This window comes from Danio aesculapii, chromosome 5 (assembly GCF_903798145.1).
Source record: "Danio aesculapii chromosome 5, fDanAes4.1, whole genome shotgun sequence".
NCBI classification, from domain to species: Eukaryota; Metazoa; Chordata; class Actinopteri; order Cypriniformes; family Danionidae; genus Danio; species Danio aesculapii.
This window is the reverse complement of record NC_079439.1, coordinates 54,432,261-54,452,523: the sequence shown is the minus strand read 5'-3', so window position 1 is coordinate 54,452,523 and position 20,263 is coordinate 54,432,261. Positions and strand designations below refer to the sequence as shown.

Here is a 20,263-nt window from a genome sequence, read left to right as displayed (position 1 = left end):
TGTGATCTGAATAAATACAGTAAAACTGCATTAGATTAAAACATAAAATATCATCTTTACCCAAAGCTAAAATTAAGTGCGTGTCTTATGCATTAAAATGTTTACTAAAGTGCAACCAGTATGCAATTTATAACCTAAAGTCTGTAACCTTTAAAGTAGGTAAACACACTGAAATGGTACTATATGCACTTTTTAATAGGCAATGCTAAAAATTCTGCATGCTATGGAGCAAATAATTATTATATATAATTCAAATAATGCACCACCCTCTTTGTTCATAAAAGCGTCTTAAGCCTGGAAACCGTTTAAAACCCATTATGGCTTGAACAATTTGGTGGTGTAATGACTAGACACATTTAAAAAATGTGTCCCTCACTGAACATTCATGTGACAGTGACAAATTTGCAAGATGAAGAGAGGTAATGAAGCTCAGTGTTCTTTCTGTTTTTCACACCAGAGAGGATTCAGACAGACCCAGACGCCTTCATCATGCTCGGGTACCTGAACACACACCTGCAGCTCAGGAAACAGGCCACTGAGGCTTATCGCAGGTTTGTCCTTCTAGCTAATTACACATGTGAAAAATTGTTTTGGCCAGCGAGATAATTCGATTACCTAACGTCATTTGAAATATTAATGGTTAAATGTATGTGTGTGTGTGTATATAGTTAAATTTTTCTTAAACCGCAGGCTGGGTTCGCATTTAGTATGAATCGATATTCCTTTACTTTCTTTTTTAAATGTTTTACTCTATTTCTATTTTTATTTCTTATTATTTTTAAATATTAATTTACTCTTTAAAGTTTCTTGTATGAACAAAGTTCATGCTGAGAAAACAAAATATTTTAAATTGGTTTAAAAGTTTACTTTGAGACAGTTAAATAAGTTACATCATTCAAACTTTTTATATGTATTTTATTATCTACTTATTTAATTATCTTATTTATTAATTATCTACTTGTGTGTTTGTGTGTGTGTATATATATATATATGTATATATATATGTGTATATATATATATATATATATATATATATATATATATATATATATATATATATATATATATATATATATATATGTATATGTATATATATATGTGTGTATATATATATATATATGTATGTATATATGTATGTATATATGTATGTATATATATATATATATATATATATATATATATAAATATGTATGTATATGTGTGTGTATACACTGTTTATTTACCATATAGTTATACTGATTATTTACAGTTTATATGGTTTTTATTTTCATATTCATTTTTTCACAATGTTTATTAATAATTGTATAGTCATTTGTATTGGTTTAATTACGTATTAATTAAATAACTTTTGAACCTAATCTTGGATTGTTTATTGGATCCTTAATATTTTTTTATATTAAATATTTTATCGATATTGTTGGAAAAAATAAAATGAATGAGAGAGAGAACCCAGTCCAGGAGACTCGAAACAAGCAGAATTGATTTATTGAGACATGTTGGTTAGTTGGTCATACAGCGTCTTCAAGAAGTCTGCAGGAGCCTGCAGGAGTCTCTTACAGGTCTGCAGTCTGCAAGTTTCATCACGAGTCTGAAAGCAAGTTTAAAATCAGACCGAGTCTTACTGTCTATTATGTGTTTTAGGAGGGGGGAGTGTTTGTAGGTGAAGACCAAGTGTGCTGCACGCTTGCTTTTGAGTGACGCTCCCGGCCGTTAGATCGCCCAGTAAAAGTCATAAAGCCCGCCTCCCCCGTGTTAACCAATGAGACATGATCCCAAATACAAAAATTAATTACACTTGCTATAAATTTTCCTGAAACATGATTTTGGTCAATAGAGGCACTGGATATCATGCTGATATAGGCACAGATGTTCATTTTTGTAAAAAGTATGTTTTAAGCCAGTGATTTAATACTATAAAAACAAGGTGTGTCTTCATGATTGACAGCTTCTCTAAGCAGACCGTCGGAGCTTCAGAAGGAGATTTTAGTACCAATGTTTGATTTCTGTGTTATTTGACCATGATAAAATGAGTTGTTAAGCAGTAAACTATACTTTCTGACCTACAGGATATGATGGATCACAGTTTAATCGGTTAAATGTGGGCTTTTGTTTGCTGATACACGCCAAACGTTATCATGTCAGGGAAAACAGGTGATCCTAATCTAGCTGTAATTCTTTTTATCAGTCTGAAATAATAATTAGGACGACAAAACTAATGTTAGCTTATGTCCAGATCGATCTCCTGTAACGTTATTTGAACTTGATTTACAGGACTTGATCAGACATTTTGAGTTTCTGCATGTTAGAGTTGTCTACTGAATTTGCTTTTTCAAAAATATTACGTTCTAGAAACTAAATACCAAATAGAACTGTAAATGTTATGTATTATTTATACACATCATTTACCGTTGGCTTTTTATTTTAAAACACCTAATAAACATTAAAATGAATGTAAATTCCTCTTTGACAGATGTAATTAAGGCATCGAATTAACCAAATGAAAACAGAGGCAAAGAAAAACTAATAAACAATATACAAGTGATGTTGCAGCAGATGATAGATGTCGATTGATGTATTAACTGAAAAGTTTATTGTACAAATTGTTAAGGACTATTTTATAAAGTGCTGGCATGTGTAAATATCCTGTTGATATTTAGAAATATTGCTGTTTTTGTTAATAGAAGCGCACGATTTTTCATGCATGGCAAATAGCTGTCCATGATGTGTATATTTTGGGTCCTAAAATGAAGATAATAAATACCAAAAACCCGTTATAAGAGAAATATTTTTTTGTGCTCACCATAGCTTAGTCTAACTCAGGCTAGAGTGTGTGAAAGATTATTTCAAAAATTATATCATAAAAGACTATTTCTGCAGTCCAACATATATTGTTTTTATTAAGTTATTAAAAACTATCACACTTCCATCACACAGTTTTCAAATAAATCGTATATTATTACGTGTTTTTAAATGTAAGTGCTTATATTTATATTAGTGAGCCTTTGTTATAGTGCAGATACGGACAGTCAAATGAGAATTTCGGGGGTTGTGGTTGATTTGATGTACAAGCGTATGGTTGGAAGCTTGATTCCGTGGCTTCGCCTCTGGCTCCATCTGGTAATCCTGCACGTGCCCAGGCTGCAAATTCATCAGTTTTTTGTGACAGTTTGTGCCCGTCGTCCATATTATTTACAGTCATTGATGGAGACATAGAAAACGGGCATGACTAGTTTTAGCTGAAGAACTTAGTTTTAGGGTCTTGAATAGATCCTAAGGTTTCACCTGCCCTGACCAGCTTAAAAGTGTCACCCAAAGACAAAGGCACAGTCTTAGTGCTTACCTTTAGCATTTGAATCACTTTGGCTTAGCCTATGCTTAGGAAGCAAGAGGCTTCAATATTACACTCTAGCTAGAGTTTTACATGAAATAAAAGCAAAGAATATAACTTTTCAGTTAATTTGTAACTAGATTATATAAATTTTTATTTTTATTTTATATATATTATTATCACATATATATTTTTTTTTCTTTTTTTAAATCAGCTTTCTCCTCTAAACATTTGCGTTAAACCCTTAGCATCCTAATACACCCACTTGTGGGTCCCTGGACCGCAGTTTGAAAGCCCCTGACCTAAATTACACCGCTGAAAATTTGTGATACTTACTTAGACCATTTCATTGTATTTTTTTTGCTGATTTATTCTTTTCTCAACAGAGCTGTTGAGCTGCTTCAGGCATCCGCTCATACAGACAAGCTCAGCTTTGCTCTGAGGGGTTACGGACGTGCCCTCAGGTAAAAATCATCATTGTCTATCTATAAATGAATATTGTAAATCAGAATAAATCTTCTGTCTATAAGAATGTCATCTGCATTATCAGTGCAAAATAATGTTTGTTTTAAAATGTGGCTGTTAGTGATGATGGGCAGTGGGAAGAAGCAGTGCGCATTTATTGCTCCACGCCACTAGAGGAGCTGCATGATCTCATTGGGTTGGCGCTTGCCTGTTTTAGAATCGGTCGCCTTCCAGAGAGCATTCAGGGTGAGTGGCTATTAATATAGTTCTGTTAAACAATTAATTGTGACTAATCAGACACAAAATAAAAGCTATTTAAATATAACTTATATATACAGTGCTCAGTATATATAAGTACACCCCTAACAAATCTATCTTTTTAAATTCATGTTTTTAATAGGAAGCTATTATATTTGTTATTTACATTAGATTAATTAGTACTGAAGCCAAATCTGGAGCCTTCTAAACCCAACCCGCTCTGAGCTGGGATCGAACTGGCGATTCTTTGCATAAGGAGTCGGTTGCTCTAACAAGGAGGCTAAAGACCATGGCCTCTAGCCTCTGTCGCTAGAGCAGCTTTGGAGGTCGAAGGAGTGAGGTTTTACCTGCATAGCACTTCGCTAGCTGGCCTCCGTTACACTCACCCCCCTAAACCTCAGTTCCATCCCGGACGAGCCCCCACAAGTAAACCATCGCTCCTACTATACCCAATCCAGACTAAGCTGGGATCGAACTGGCGACTCTTTGTATGGGAGTCGGTTGCTGTAACAAGAAGGGTAAAGACCATGGCCTCTAGCGTCTGTTGCTAGAGCACATTTGGAGGTCAGAGGAGTGAGGTTTTACCTGCATAGCACTTCGCTAGCTGGCCTCCGTTACGCTCACCCCCCTAAACCTCAGTTCCATCCCGGACGAGCCCCCACAAGTAAACCACCGCTCCTACTATACCCAACCCAGTCTAAGCTGGGATCGAACTGGCGACTCTTTCTATGGGAGTCGGTTGCTGTAACAAGAAGGGTAAAGACCATGGCCTCTAGCGTCTGTTTCTAGAGCACATTTGGAGGTCAGAGGAGTGAGGTTTTACCTGCATAGCACTTCACTATCTGGCCTCTGTTATACTCATCCCCCTAAACCTCATTTCTATCCCGGATGAGCCCCCACAAGTAACCCACTGGTCCTACTGTACCCAACCTGATCTGAGCTGGGATCGAACTGGCGACTCTTTGCATTGGAGTCGGTTGCTCTGACAAGGAGGCTAAAAACCATGACCTCTGGCGTCTGTCGCTAGAGCACCTTTAGAGGTCAGTGAGGTTTTACTTGCATAGCACTTCGCTAGCTGGCCTCTGTTCGATATGTACACACACTTATATTTTATACTCAATTAGTCACGATTAATCGTTAAACAGCACTACATTCTCAATTTATGCCCAAAGAATGAAAAAAATATGTAAGCCTATATTTTTGTGCTCATTTCCAGCCTATGAGAAAGCCCTTGCAGTTGCGTCAACTGAGAAGGAAAAGGCCTATATACTTACAGCACTGGCCCTGATTCAACACAAGCTGGGCAGCATGGATCATGCCAAAACACTTCTCTTCAAATGGTAAACCACCCACTCTACTGGCCGTATCGAAATAACACATTCTCTGCTTCAGTGGTCAAAAGCACATCCTTTATCGTCTTGTTCATTCTTGTGTGTGTAGCTCCATGCTAAAAGAGCCGGTCCAGGAGAGCCTACAGTGTCTGTGTGCTCTGGGCTTGGTTAATGGGGACATCACTCTGGCCAGTGCTACACTCACTGAGCTGCTGAAGCTGGGAGAGCCTGCAGGAGGCGCTGTGGAGGAGCGCTGTCTTCTCACCTGCACCCTGCTGGCCCTGCAGGGCAACTTCAGTGGAGTTCACAGAGAGGCTTCCAGAGCTATACACAGGTACTGGGCAGGGGCGTAGCAACCGGGGGGGACGCGGGAGATACGTACCCCGCACTTTGAGACAGACCATTTAGAAACAGGTGATTAAAAATGTAAACCCTTTGGATTTCATACAGCTGCCCCCCACTTTTAAAATGTCCACTACACCCATGATACTGGGTAACATGAGAATATGATGCTGCTGTCCTAAATACATATAATATGATAAAGTTACATGTAATAAGCAATGCCAGGCAAAGTATCCCTGCTCATTATGAAGTGTCAGTAGTCAAGAATCTTGATCCTCGTAGATTTTGTGGATTATATTAGTAATGAGGCATACAAAAGTACATACTGTATTAAATGTAAAGCATGTTAGGAAATGGCATGTGTTTATTTGCTGCCATTTTGTGTCAAATTGCATCTTTTAGCACTATTGTTAGCATAAACTATAAATGACTTTAAATTATATAATACAATACAATATTATAAAATATTTTCTTTGTAATAAAAACATATTACAAAAATGCTAAGCAGCACACCTGTTTTCAGTTGTCTTGTTTCGGTTTATGTTTTGTTGTTTTTTATAAAGCTTTTTTCAAATATAATTTTTTATTTAATAAATTTTTTGTTTATTTTTTTTACTCTTATTTTATTTCGCTTCAGTTTATTTAGTCTAGTTTTTTTGTTTAACTTTTTTCAAATTTATTTAATACATTTTTTTTATTTAATTTTTGTTTTATTTTGTTAATTTATTTTGTTTTATTTTACTTTTTCAAATTTTTTAAATTTATTTTAAATTTATTTTTTACTTTTTAAATTTATTTTTTGTTATTTTGTTTATTTTACTTTTTTGTTGTTTTTTTAAAATGGTTCATTGTTGCGTGCAAATCTGCTTAGAGCTGGACTCGGATCAAAATAGACTAACCTAATTGGTTTGCTGTTGAGCTGAAGTTCAGACACTTCAATTATTGAACATTCGTCTGGCCTGATTTTGTCTAGTTGAGTGGAGGATTGAGGACTTTGATTAAATTAAATGCTCTTCTTTATTTGTGCAAAAGCAAGTGACCTTTCAATGTCCTCCTTTTTAAATAGAACGCTGTTAAAGAGAAGACCCTTTAATCAAATTAACCTATGAATCATTGCGTTAACCCAGATGTCAAATAATGTGCACAAACATACCTCTCTTTCTTTTGACAGACCTTTTTTTTTTTAATTAAATGGATTTTTACATCTTTTGTGTTGTAGGAACCCAGGAAATCCATCACTCTGGGCTCTTCTCTCAAGACTGGTCCCACAATACTGCCCCAATAAAGCTGATGTGAGTATTCACACTAAATCTTATAAGATCTATATTACCTTCATAAAGGAATAGTTCACCTATTAGAAAAGCACTGACTATAAGTTACTGATTTTCACATTTGTTTAATTTTTTCATCAGGGAGGTGCTGTGGCCGGCAGTGTGGCATGTCAAGCCAGCTTGACGCTTGGAAAGGTAACTTAAAGTCCGGAAGTTGCTGAGACTTTTATTTCAGTGTGTTGATGTACACATTTGACCTTAAGGTCCTGTGAATTGTTTTTAAATGAATGATTGCTTTTTTTTCTTTTTTCGATGTTATAATCAATCTAAGGAGAACAAAGGAGAGGGTGGGACATAGAGTAGCTCCACCCTTTAAAAAAACAGCTAATAATGTTTTGTTTTATCATAGCTCTGCCATTGAGAGTTATTGAGCTCAAGTGCATCAAATAAAAAGCAAATGAGAAGCGTCTTGAAGGGGGTAGGGCATGTCAGATAATAGAAAGCATTTGATGGGTGAATTATCGATGAGAAAATAAAGTATGAGGTGAAGTGAAAAAAAACGTAGATCCATTTAGACCAGAGATGCCCAAACTAGGGCCCGCACGCCAAGGTTGGCCCAAGGTAACCTTTGATTTGGCCCTCCGTCCCATCTGAGGAGGAGAATGATTGGGATGGTTAAAAGACTATAATTTCTAATTTAATGTAGCATTTTTGATTTTTTGTTTTATTGCACATATTTTCCTTGCAGCAAACTAATGATCAAGGCGGTGTGGTTAAGAATATCGTGGCTGAAGCCATCAAATTGACGTTAGCAGATAAGAACTGCAACTCCAAGTTGCAAATGATCAGACTTTAATTGAAGATTACTAGAAAACTGTTTTTTTTTTTCAGTGAATTAGCACTGATTAATTGTTCATCTGAAGAGTAAAAATTAGCATCCTATATTTTTATTTTACACAGACTTTAATATTTGTTGAAGTCATATGTCGAGATGTGTGTGTAAGAGCTGAAATGGTTCCATCTGTAGAGGGCGCTGCTGTACAGTGGAGTGAATCAACTGGCCTCAGGCCGGCACTCTGGCGAGGACGGAAGACGCAACGCTCTGAAAACAATCCAGAGAGCCGTGCTGCTCTGCCCAGGTAATCTGAGTCCCAGTCTTCCTGTGTCCTTCACTGATGTTGTGCATCACCATTGTGCATCTGACTGAAAAGATTCAGGTTGCTCTCATGGAAATTGTCTTGATAATTTCACACACCCTGAATCTGTTATCAGGTCGAGCTGCAGGATTAATAAAAAAATCTAAATCTCAATTCAAACAGTTGCATGATCTGCCTTAGCTGTAACAAGTTTGATCACAGCAAACATTGAGATGTGTTCTCATGTCGTTGATCCAGAGAGAGCAGATGTCATGCTTATTTATAAGTTAGTGTCAGTATTTTATCTTTTCATCCATGCAAGTATTAAGCTAAAATTTCAGAAGGATTTCAAAAATGTAATCAAATAATCCTTTAACTATCCTTTAAATACACTTTTATTTAGTTTGTGAGAGAATCCTAATCTTTCTTTATTTGAAACAAAGAAAACATCTTTCTCAGAGTACCCTGAATCATGCAACTGTTTTTTCTGGCAAGATTAAATCCTTAAAAAGTCACTAACTCAAAAAAAAAAAAAAAATCTGAAATACATTTTTTAAGAGCCCATAATTCTATAACCCAGACTAATAGTAGACCGCAATACTAGATTGATGACCCAGGATGCAGATTAAAGTACCTTTACAGGATATTTGTAACGCCTCTGAACAGCTTTTTTTTTTAGCTCACGATATATACTTGAATGTGGAAATATTCAAATAACAAAAAACTGACATTATGTAACTTTTTAAAACAGCCGTTTATGATCAAAAGCATAACATGTACACTTGCTCATAAAAAAAAAGTGTCAAACTGATTAAAGAATAATTATAATTAAAATAATAAAATGTTATTAAATACACTGTAACTTTTTTATGATCCTGTGTCTAGTAAATTAAATGTTACTTGGTTTAGTTTTTAGATTGGTTTATTCGAGAGATTCATAATCTTTATATTTTAAACAGACAAACATAAAAAAAACAATTTCCAGTTTATCCAGAATAATGCAGCTCTATTCGCTGGCAAATGGAGTCACTTACTCAAAAACTTAAAAAATGTTTTCAAGACCCCAGATATCATAATTCCATAACGCACACTATTAGTAGACAACAGAACCAATACTAGACCATTTGAGGCCCAGGATGCAGATCAAAATCCCTTTCCAGGAAAGTCGGTTGCATTTTTTGTGATGTCTCTGAACAGCTTTTTGGCTCATGCAAGACAAAATCCAATCTACTCAAATATGGAAATATCCTAATGGCAAAAGTTGCATGCCAAACTAGCAATCATATAACGTGTTTTAAAGTCGGCAGATCATGAATAAAACACATAAAGTGTTTATTTTACTTAATTCCTGAGAAAGCATTAATATATTAATCTAATCTATCAATCCATCTATCTATCTATCTATCTATCTATCTATCTATCTATCTATCTATCTATCTATCTATCTATCTATCTATCTATCTATCTATCTATCTATCTATCTATCTATCTATCTATCTATCTATCTATCTATCTATCTATCTATCTTTATAAATATACATACACGCACATACAAAGTTGAAGACAGAATTATTAGCCCTCCTTTGAATTTTTTTTATGTTTAACAGAGCAAGGACATTTTCACAGTATGATAATATTTTTTTCTTGTCGAGAAAGTCTTATTTGTTTTATTTTGGCTAGAATAAAAGCAGAGTTGAGTATGAGTTTTTAATTTTAAAGTTTTAATTATTTTAAATATTTTAGCCCTTTAAGCTATATTTTTTTCGATAGAAACAAACCACTGTTATACAATAACTTGCCTAGTTACCCTAACCTCCCTAGTTAGCCTAATTAACCTAGGTTAAGCCTTTAAATGTCACTTTAAGCTGTATAGAAGTGTCTTGAAAAATATCTAGTCAAACATTATTTACTGTCTTCATGGCAAAGATAAAATAAATCAGTTATTAGAAATGAGTTATTAAACTATTATGTTTAGAAATGTGTTGAAAAAAAATCTTCTCTCAGTTAAACAGAAATTGGGGAAAAAAAATAAAAAGGGGGTCTTATAATTCTGACTTCAACTGTATGTATGTATATGTATGTGTATATGTATATGTATGTGTAATTTTTTATTCCTTATCCAAAAGTGGATCATTCTGCCATATAGTTTCTTGTCTTGTGCTCAATTCTGTAATAGGCAATTTGCTACAATTTCTATTTATTGTTTAATTTTTTTTAAATCCACACTTACAGTACTCACATCAGTATGAGTATCAGTCTTTCTTTATTTGCTCTTGTCTGAAGTATTTATTTTGACTAAATTAAATTTTTAAAAGTTCAGTGTCTAGTATTTTACTTTTTATTTACCTAAAATAATTCCTAACGTATCCAAACGTATTCACTGGAGAAGTCATTAAAATTCATTTGCTCAGCAGAAAATACAAATGTCTATTCTTCTCTATAGGAATGAAATAATATATAAAGAGCTGGACTTTTTTTGTTCTGTTCGAAATTGATTGAATTGTTGGCTTTAAAGTGTGTGAACCCTGAAATACGCAACACCATGAAGATTTATGTCAAACTGTTGTAATGAGCTTTGTGTTCTTGTTCAAAAATGTGTTAATGCAGTTTTGGCCAGAACACACACTTTTATAACCATAATAATGAAAAAGTTCCAATTGGATACTGAGAACTCTGCGTTAAACACGCCAGCAGGAGTCACCAGGACTTAGTGCCAAGACTGTATTCAGAGATATAAAAGCTAGAGATATAAGCCAGATGAAATATTTATCTGCGTCAAATGTAGGATGACAGTGATTCAGTGTAAGATTGATCTGTGTGTCTTCTGTCTTTCTCTCTGTTTGACAATTGGAGATGATCCTGCTGGGTGGGCAGGGCTAATGGCTGCCTGTCACACAGAGAACACTGCATGCTTCCTCACAGGCTCCGCCCCTCGCAGAGAAGATCTGGAGAGGGCACACATGGCCCTGGTGTCTGAAAAAGGTCAGTGAGAACTTAGAATGTTTGGTTAGTGTACACCATTACAATCGTGGGTATTTTTCCAATAAAGGCAGCCTTGGGGAGCATAAAATAGACTTCGTTCAATAGTACTGTTTATGCTGTTAAAAAAATGTCTAAAAGTCTGTGTGTTATGCGCAAAGCAGGCTGTTAATGCTAGAAAAACTTCAGTATCTTTTTCTGCTGGTTCCCATATCATATTGATTACGAGATATCACTGAAAAATAGGCACCTAACCTGAATATTTCACCAAGTTAAATTCCATTCTATGATATCAAACATATCATGAACGTTTTGTATTAGTGACAGTGCTTCCCACAGGTTTGAAATATACTTGCGGTGGTAGCCGGATTGAAATACACCATTTACCCACATCACATAAATAGTTAACTATATGCAACAAACAAAACATATTTCATTTTTAATAATAATTGTGTTTATAATGACACTGCTTTAAACTGTTTCTTTTAAATGGGTTAAAGTAAAAAATAAATAAATAAATAAATAAAAAGACTGTTGAAATAAAAAGGAAATCCACTATTTCTCATACGTTTATGCTATTTAGGAGCCATATGTACCAACTGACATGTCAAATCTGCTTCTCCCTTTTTCAAGTTCAAACTAACTTAAATGCCAGTGCATTTTAGATATGTATATAAAATAGTCTGTGTAATATATTAACATCATCAAATTCATAAAATATTCAGCAAATGAGAGAAATATAATATCAGCAAATATAAATGACAGAAAATGTAATAAAAACAAAAATAAAAAAATCTAAAATTCTAATTCTCTAAAAATTATCATAATTGCAAAATTAAAACGAGTAGATTATTTTTTTTTAATAGAGGAAATGCATTGATTAACCACTACTAATGGTGTACATATATTTTGCAGCCAGTTTAGATGTCATTTCATCCTGTCAGACTATATAGTAAAGTTTTTCGGAGTCATTTAGATGAATGAATCTGTTATTTTCTTTTTCTTTCGGTATCGGCGCTGTGCGTGCGCTGTCAGCTGTGAAACCAGGCAGAAAGTAGTTTTTAATTAAAGAGTAATGCAAAAACGCACACAAGTTTTAGAAAGTGAAAGCAAAATTTGAATCCCGGTCATTTTAGGAGATTTAGAAACCTGGGCCGGACTAATTTTTTTTTATATCCCAAAAAATGTTTATCTCTGTGGGTCTGCAGAGCACGTAAAACTCTGCATAAGTGTTGATAGGTCTCGTGGGCACAGAAATAAACTGGTAAACGAGAGAAGATTTTCTACTACTTAATTGATCGCGGATGTTTGGTTGTATTGAGCAGATATAAAAGGTATAAAAGGATGACAATAATAGTAAAAAAGTGTCACTAAATGTACTTGGGCAACCGTTAATATACCTGGGCGGCCCTCCCAAGTAAAGTCTATGTGTGGGAAGCACTGAGTGACTTGGGAGTTGAAATGGGATGAATAGCACAAAAATAAGTTGTATGAACTAAATCCTAGTGCAAGAAGAGTGCTTTTTGCTCAATTCAAATCTAGGTGTGACAAAGTTGTTTTTACAAGGTGTTTTTATTTAGGTCATACAAAACAAGATCCACCGTCATGCTTTCTTATCAGACTAAAATGAATGCTAAGCATTATTTTCCGGGCTGCACTGTTTTTAGTGTCAACAGACAATGGTTTATTTGCAAAAAAAAGTAAAAAATAAATAAATAATCACTTATTGTAGAATTGTCTTTTGTAAAAGCAACACTCCATTTTTTATATATTGGCTCATTTTACAAGTTCCCTAGAGTTAAACCACTGAGCTTTATCATTTTTTTATTCATTTACCCAGTGTTCAAACTATACCATGACCTTTGGGGGAGCCCATATTTTTCTTTTTTCTTTTTTCCACTTTAATATTGAGAGTCCTTTGCTATAATGGTGTAGGCTATAAAAAACACAGGATCACTCCAGTAAAATATGGATCAAATGAAAGAAACACCATTGAAAGGGGTTCATTTTTATCAAGTTTACCCTGCTTTTACCTTAATTGTCCAACATGTTTACAGTAATGTCACTGTGTTTAAAAAAAGAACAATGTATTGGCCTACCGTATGAAGCTAATAAAACGAAACACATCACATCATTTGTTTGGGAAAATGAATAAGCAGTGTCCATATGAAAGCATCTGGCTGTCAGTATTTGACATGACTGGACTTGGACTCCTAGCTTGGACTCCCCTGCATTACACAATATTGAAACCACACGTCAAAGTATCAAAGTGAATTATTTTTCACAAATAATGTTTTCAGAAAGCCCATGCCTTGCTTAGGGGAGCCGAGCTCCCCCTAGCTCTTCCGTAGTTTGCACCCTGCATTCAGCCAGTCTCCAAGTCTGGCAGGAGCATTTTAGTTTAGCTTAGCATAAATCATTGAATCAGATTAGACCATTAGCATCTTGTTTAAAAAATTCAAAAAAGAAAAAGCCGATGGCTACGCACTATATTTTCAATCTGAAGGAAAAACCAATCTTTAAATAGGAAAATTATCTAAATATATATATATTTTAAATACTAATGGTATAATCTGATTTAATGATCTACGCTAAGTTAAGATAAAAGTGCTCCCGCCAGACCCGGAGACCGACTAAATGGATTCAAAAACAGTAAAACTCAACTCTAGTTGACCTATTTCCAAAAAAGTAGAGTGTTCTTTTAATTAGAAATATGTTGATAACTTTAGGAATTGAATAGTTTTTGTCATTTATTCTGAGCTGCAAAATATTACTGTATAAAATACTGTATATAATTATTTATGTACTAAAGGTATTAAAATGTAAATAAACAAAAACTAATAGCTGTGTTGTGTGTGCGGTCTGCTCTCAGTGAAGGGTCTGCAGGGAGAGGACGGGCTCTTGGCTCAGGCTCTAGAGGGGTGGGTGCTGCAGCAGGCTGTGACTGGACTCAAACTGAGTGGCCAGTATGACCAGGCGGAGACTCTCTGCTCTCAGGTACAAACAGACACATGTACACACACTCTCTCTCTGTGTGAGTGCGCTATGCAGTTCCCAATTTATGTGGCATCCCTGCCTGATTCAGGCACAGACAGGTTGTCCTGTTCTAGGGAGAACCATGTACTTATTTCATTAGCTGACAAGGCACTGTCTGTCCAATGTATCTCCTGTGGCTGTATCTGTCTACTCAAAACACTAGCGCTGTTACACTAGGAGTGTATCTATAGTGCAGGGGTATTTAGTTCTGCTGGTTATGGGCCAATGTTCTGCAGAGTTTAGCTCTAACATGTCCCAAAACACCTCTCTGAAAGCTTCTAATAATCCTGACCATCTTGATTAGCTTATTAAAGTGTGTTGATATTTTGAATTGAAATTTCCTTCAGCAACGTGATTAGGAATCATTTATCTGATTATTTTACAAGATTATCTTATTAGATGTTTGCACAATTTGGTTTACTTTGTCTTGACTTTGGCCTTCAGTCATCATTCATTCATTTTCTTTTCGGCTTAGTCCCTTTATTAATCTGGGGTCACCACAGAGGAATGAACTGCTAACTTATCCAGCATATGTTTTACGCAGCGAATTTAAGCTAAAATATCTTTATTTGTGTTCTAAAGATAAATGAAGGGCTCATGCGATTGATATTGGCTCTTCCAGCTGCAACCCAACACCAGGAAACATCCATACACTCTTACATTCACACAAATACACTACGGCCAATTTAGCTTATTCAATTCACCTATAGTGCATGTCTTTGGACTGTGGGGGAAACCGGAGAACCCGGAGGAAACCCACGCCAACACAGGGAGAACATGCAAACTCCACACAGAAATGCCAACTGACCCAGCCTGGGCGCGAACCAGAGACCTTCTTGCTTTGAGGCAATTGTGCTACCCACTGTGCCACCATGACGCCTCTTTGACCTTCAGAACTGCTTTAATTCTTTGCAGCATGGTCAGCAACAATATTTTTAATCAGTGTTTAATTGGACCCAAAGTTAGCCAAGTAAATCTTTGCAAATTTACACCGCCAGAAGCCATAAAGCTATTAGTTCACCCAAAGTTACAAGTTATTAATTGCTCACCCTCCTGTTGTTCCAATCCCCTGAGACTTAAATTTACCTTCAGAACACAAATAAAAATATTTCAGATTAAATCTGAGAGTTTCCTCATCTTTCATAGACAGAAAATGTAGTTTAGCATGAATCTCAATCTCAAACCAATCTCAAACCCTGCGTGTCCCTGCATGGTTTAGCTCCAACTTGCCTCAACACACCTGGCTGGGTGTTTCAAGTTTACCTAGTAAGACCTTGATTAGCTCATTCAGGCGTGTTTGATTAGGGTTGGAGCTAAAATCTGCAGGACACCGGCCCTCCAGGAACAAGTTTGGTGACCCCTGATGTAGAGTATGTGTCTGATGTAGAGTATGAATGTATGTCATAAAAATGTAATCCAGAAGCAGTAAGTTCATAACAATAATAACATATTGTTTTTCATCTCATTTATGAATAGCGTGTAATTACTCTGCATTTTAATGGCTTGTCTATATCTTTCTTGCTCTGTCAGGTTCTTAGTGTGTCTCCGGAGCATCCTGTGGTGTTCCTGATGTTGAGGCAGGTTCAGTGCGAGCGCCTTCTGCTGTCTGAGGCTGGTAACGGCATTCCTCCGGCAGTGCTGGATCAGCTCAGTGCTGCGGTCATGGCCAATCACACATCTGTGTCCGCTTGGCATGTACGTACACCAACTACTTCGCTGAATGGGGCTTGGAGTCAGAATGATTTTCTTACTGTGTGTAGACAAATGACTTTTATTTTTGCTGTTTTTATTCCCTAAGGTCAGGTCTGAATGTTATAAGTTCATTTCATAAAAAACTTTACAGCAATGGTCTCAAACTCAATACCTGGAGAGACACAGCGCTGCACAGTTTAGCTCCAACTATCTTCAACTCCACCTGCTTAATAGTCTTTAGTAGTCTTGATCACCTTAGTTACCTTGATTATTTGGACCAGCCGTGTTTGATTAGGGTTGGAGCAAAACTGTGCAGAGCTGCAGCTCTCGAGGAATCCAGTTTGAGGCCTATGTTTTATAGAAAAAATACAGTTTCTTTTAGGAAATAGGCATTTTACAAGTTACAAGTTCCAATCAGCCTATTTAGTACATGCTTTTAACTTGGCTTAGCACAAGTCATTGAATTTGATTATACCATTAGCATCTCGCTCAAAAGAGTTTTGATAATTTTCCAATTTAAAGCTTGACTCTTCTATAGTTACATTGTGCACTAAGACCAACAGAAAGTGAAAGGTTGCTATTTTCTATGCTGATGTTTTTCTGGGAACTATACTCTCATTATGGCGTAATCATCAAGAAACTTTGCTGCCATCCATGACTGAAGCAGGCACAATGATATTACGCATTGCTGTTACCTAGTCACCTAGCTGAGGACTTTTTCCAGTTGCTGCATAATATTGAGCCTGTAATGATATGACATAGAAAATAGCTATATTTGTCTGTCTTAATGTAACTACAAAAGCTTTAGGAAAATTAGGAAATAAAATTGACTGTATCAATGATTCAGGTCGTGGTGGTGGTGTAATGGTGTGGGGGATATTTTCTTGGCACACTTTGGGCCCATTAGTACCTATTGAGCATTGAAAATTTGTGAAACTTTTTGCATTTTTTTGAGCGAGATGCTAATGGTCTTATTTGATTCAATGATTTTTGCTAAGCTAAGCTAAAAGGGTCCTACCAGACCCGGAGATCAGTTGAATGCATTACAAAATGGTAAACATCTTGAATTCTAAAAATCTTGACTGTTTAACTGCAGGTAAAATTACCATATTTCCCCCAAATTTGGATTGTTTCTTTAAGTAATGTTGGATATTTCAGTGAAATCAACAAATATTTTATACTGATCAAAGAAATATTTAAATGGATAGTTTACCCAAAATTTGAATTCTGCATTCAATTATTCTAGGCTTGCACAATTAATCGTTGCTAAACCGAAATCGCAATTTGAAAGGGTGCAATTTTCAATTTGCAAAAGCTGTAATTATTTCAATGCACACCACATTAAATGTGGTAACAAGTATATAGTTTTTTACAGTTCCGACAGTTCATAAGCACATCATCCTGAACAATGTGAAAAATCAAACACAGTCTAAATGTAAAAGTTTTAAAGGTTTTATTTATAATTATATATAAGATTTTATATATAATTCATTTAATTGATACTGTAGTTATCAATATATAATTAATACTGTAGTTATTTTCTTAATTTATCATGACAACTGAAATTTTTATTGGAATAAAAGGCAACAATGTTTAAGGTTGGTTTTAAATAAACAGTTGCATAGTGTAGCGTACCTCATGATTATGCTTGGTCTTTCTTTGGTGCCGTTAAAACCACCACATCAAACCTGTAGCTCTTTTATGAAATGGTAGTAAATCACATTTTAAATCACAAATCGCAATTTGGATCAGATAAATCACAATTTGATTTTTTATCCAATTATCATGCCAATTTATTCACCCTCCCTTTGTTTCTTTCTTTTGTTTATATTTGTATTTTTTTCATGCTACGGATTTGAATGGCTTCCAGTTTCCAACATTCTTTAAAATATCTTCTTTTGTCTTCAATGGAAGAAAGAAACAAATGTTTTGGTACTGCTTGAGGGTGAATGATTCATTTTCATATTTTTGGGTGAACTATCCCTTTAACAAAGTTTACATGTGTGATAAATAGAGTTGTTGTTTTAATCCCATTGTTTCTCAGTGGTTGGCTGAGGTTTACCGCTCTCAGGGTCTGCTGGCTCAGGCCTCAGTGGCTTATAAACAGAGTCTTCAGCTGGCCTCTCAGCTTGGGGACCACAGCGGCAAGATAAGCAGCCTGCTCCGACTTTCACTTTTGGCACTCACACCATGTTTGGTGAGTAACAGAATAATCTTTCACTGGGATGTTAAGAGAAATGCATAGATTCATCAGACCTATTTAATAAGACCTGTGATTGATTCAATATTGATTCTTCAAAGCTGTGAATCTATTTATTTATTTTTATTTGACATAACATGTTCTAATGAAAGGTTTTGTGTACAGATCTATTTTTTTAATCAATAATTTACCACTTATGAACTGGAATTCACTGTTTATTTCTTGAAATGTCAATAGCAGACATATGCCAATTTGCTCTAATACAATATAGAACATGCATAACAGTTTTAATCAGGGCTATTTCAATTCAATATTGATTCTCAAAAGCTTTGAATAATTTTTTTCCCCCATGATAAGAACTTTATTTACAAGTCTGTGGCTCATAAATTAAATTACTAAATCAAATTCAATATTTCTAAACTGAAAATCACTGTATTATATCAGTAGTTTAAATTCAGTAATACAATATATACAATACATATGATATGATTATGATATATATTGATATGATATTGTTATCGATGGCACTTCAACACTTTCTGAATACATTTTTAAGAATATTCAAAATTGTTGTATAGTTAATTTAAATAAACAGATAAAACTAAATTTAAATTACTTGTAGATCATTTACATTTATTTAGTTAATGTTTAATAATACTTTATTTATTGTAGCTAAAATCTAATAAAGTTCATCAAAATTTAAAAACTAACCAAAATTCTGTAAAAGACTTGTTTTCCCTCACTGTTAAAGCATTACACCAAAAAAGTAGAGCTCTTTTTGTTAATATACTTGTGAAAGTATGTCAATAGCATGATATTAATGTATATTGTGATAAAAGCCAAAAAGAAAAGCTATATCATTTGCTTAAATCTATATTCACTGAATCCAATGACAAATTAAGCATAGATTACAGAAATAAATCAAATTGAATTCAATCAAAACAGGACCTCTTTATCAGTACTGTTCTACTTTTCATCATTTAGATTGAGGACCAATTTTAGAAAAATTCTTTCATGAATGAGGAATTGTGGAAAATGTCTTGAGTAATGTTGTTCAAAATCTATTCATACAGTTCTTCTAGACAGCTTTCAAACTCAACCAAAAGTGTTTACCGTGGGATTTCAAACTTAAATGTATGACAGCTGCAGCCTGAATCCTGTCCTAATGGTCTGTGAGACAAAGAGAAATGGTTCATTCAGAACTCATGAGATCTCCATGAAACGCAGTCTAGACAGATAAATGGCTATAAAAAGATCAAGATCCGTTCAGACAAGCATCACACTGTAGTGGAAAGCTAAACATAAATCTTGTCAGATAACTCTGTGTTCGAACTTATGTATTTGGTTCATTTAACTTCAAAATTAAATTAGTTTGTCCAAAAGTTTAGGGTCAGTTTGATGCTTTGAAATGTTTAAAGGATTATATTCAGTATGGACACAATAAATGGATCAAAAGTGACAAGAAAGATGTTTTTAATTGCTATAAAAAGATTTTGATTTCAAATAGATGCTCTTTTGAACTATATTATATTATTATATTAGATAATATATCAGATAATTACATCGTTTGTAAACAGAAAAAAGTCCCTAAAAACACAAAGTTATAATTGATGCTCTAGATTTCCCATAAATGTGTACGTGCATCTGCAGAAAATCACTAGTCAGTATAAAATGTTCCATGTTTATAGTCCTTAAATAGCAGAAAAAAAAAAATATAATGCAGTATGTGTGTCTAAAATAATAATACACTAATGGCAACTATATTAGGTACACCTGTCCAACTGCTCGTTAACACAAATGTTTAATTAGCCAATCACATGGCAGCAACTCAATGCATTTAGGCATGTAGACATGGTCAGACAATCTGCAGTTCAAACCGAGCATCAGAATGGGGAAGAAAGGTGATTTAAGTGAATTTGAACGTGACATGGTTGTTGGTGCCAGACGGGCTGGTCTGAGTGTTTCAGAAACTGCTGATTTTCTAGGATTTTCATGCCTAACCATCTTAAGGGTTTACAGAGAATGGTCAGAAAAAGAGAAAATATCCAGTGAGCGGCAGTTCTGTGGGTGCAAATGCCTTGTTGATGCCAGAATGGCCAGACTGGGTCGAGATGATAGAAAGGCAACAGTAAAACAAAAAACCACTTGTTACAACCGAGGTATGCAGAAGTTCAGCATCTCTGAACACACAACACGTCCAAGCTTGAGGCGGATTGGCTATAGCA

General features: G+C 34.9%; 1 protein-coding gene across 1 annotated transcript in view; it reads left to right on the top strand.

The window, feature by feature from the left end:
- The window catches only part of skic3 (SKI3 subunit of superkiller complex), a 63,084-nt gene that overhangs the window by 28,869 nt on the left and 13,952 nt on the right, over positions 1 to 20,263 (top strand). The window contains 12 exon segments of the mRNA XM_056458478.1: positions 458 to 551; positions 3,715 to 3,792; positions 3,915 to 4,039; positions 5,268 to 5,391; positions 5,492 to 5,716; positions 6,944 to 7,016; positions 7,137 to 7,190; positions 8,023 to 8,134; positions 10,985 to 11,113; positions 13,983 to 14,107; positions 15,677 to 15,841; positions 17,883 to 18,035. Coding sequence (XP_056314453.1) covers positions 458 to 551; positions 3,715 to 3,792; positions 3,915 to 4,039; positions 5,268 to 5,391; positions 5,492 to 5,716; positions 6,944 to 7,016; positions 7,137 to 7,190; positions 8,023 to 8,134; positions 10,985 to 11,113; positions 13,983 to 14,107; positions 15,677 to 15,841; positions 17,883 to 18,035 — 1,457 coding nt within the window.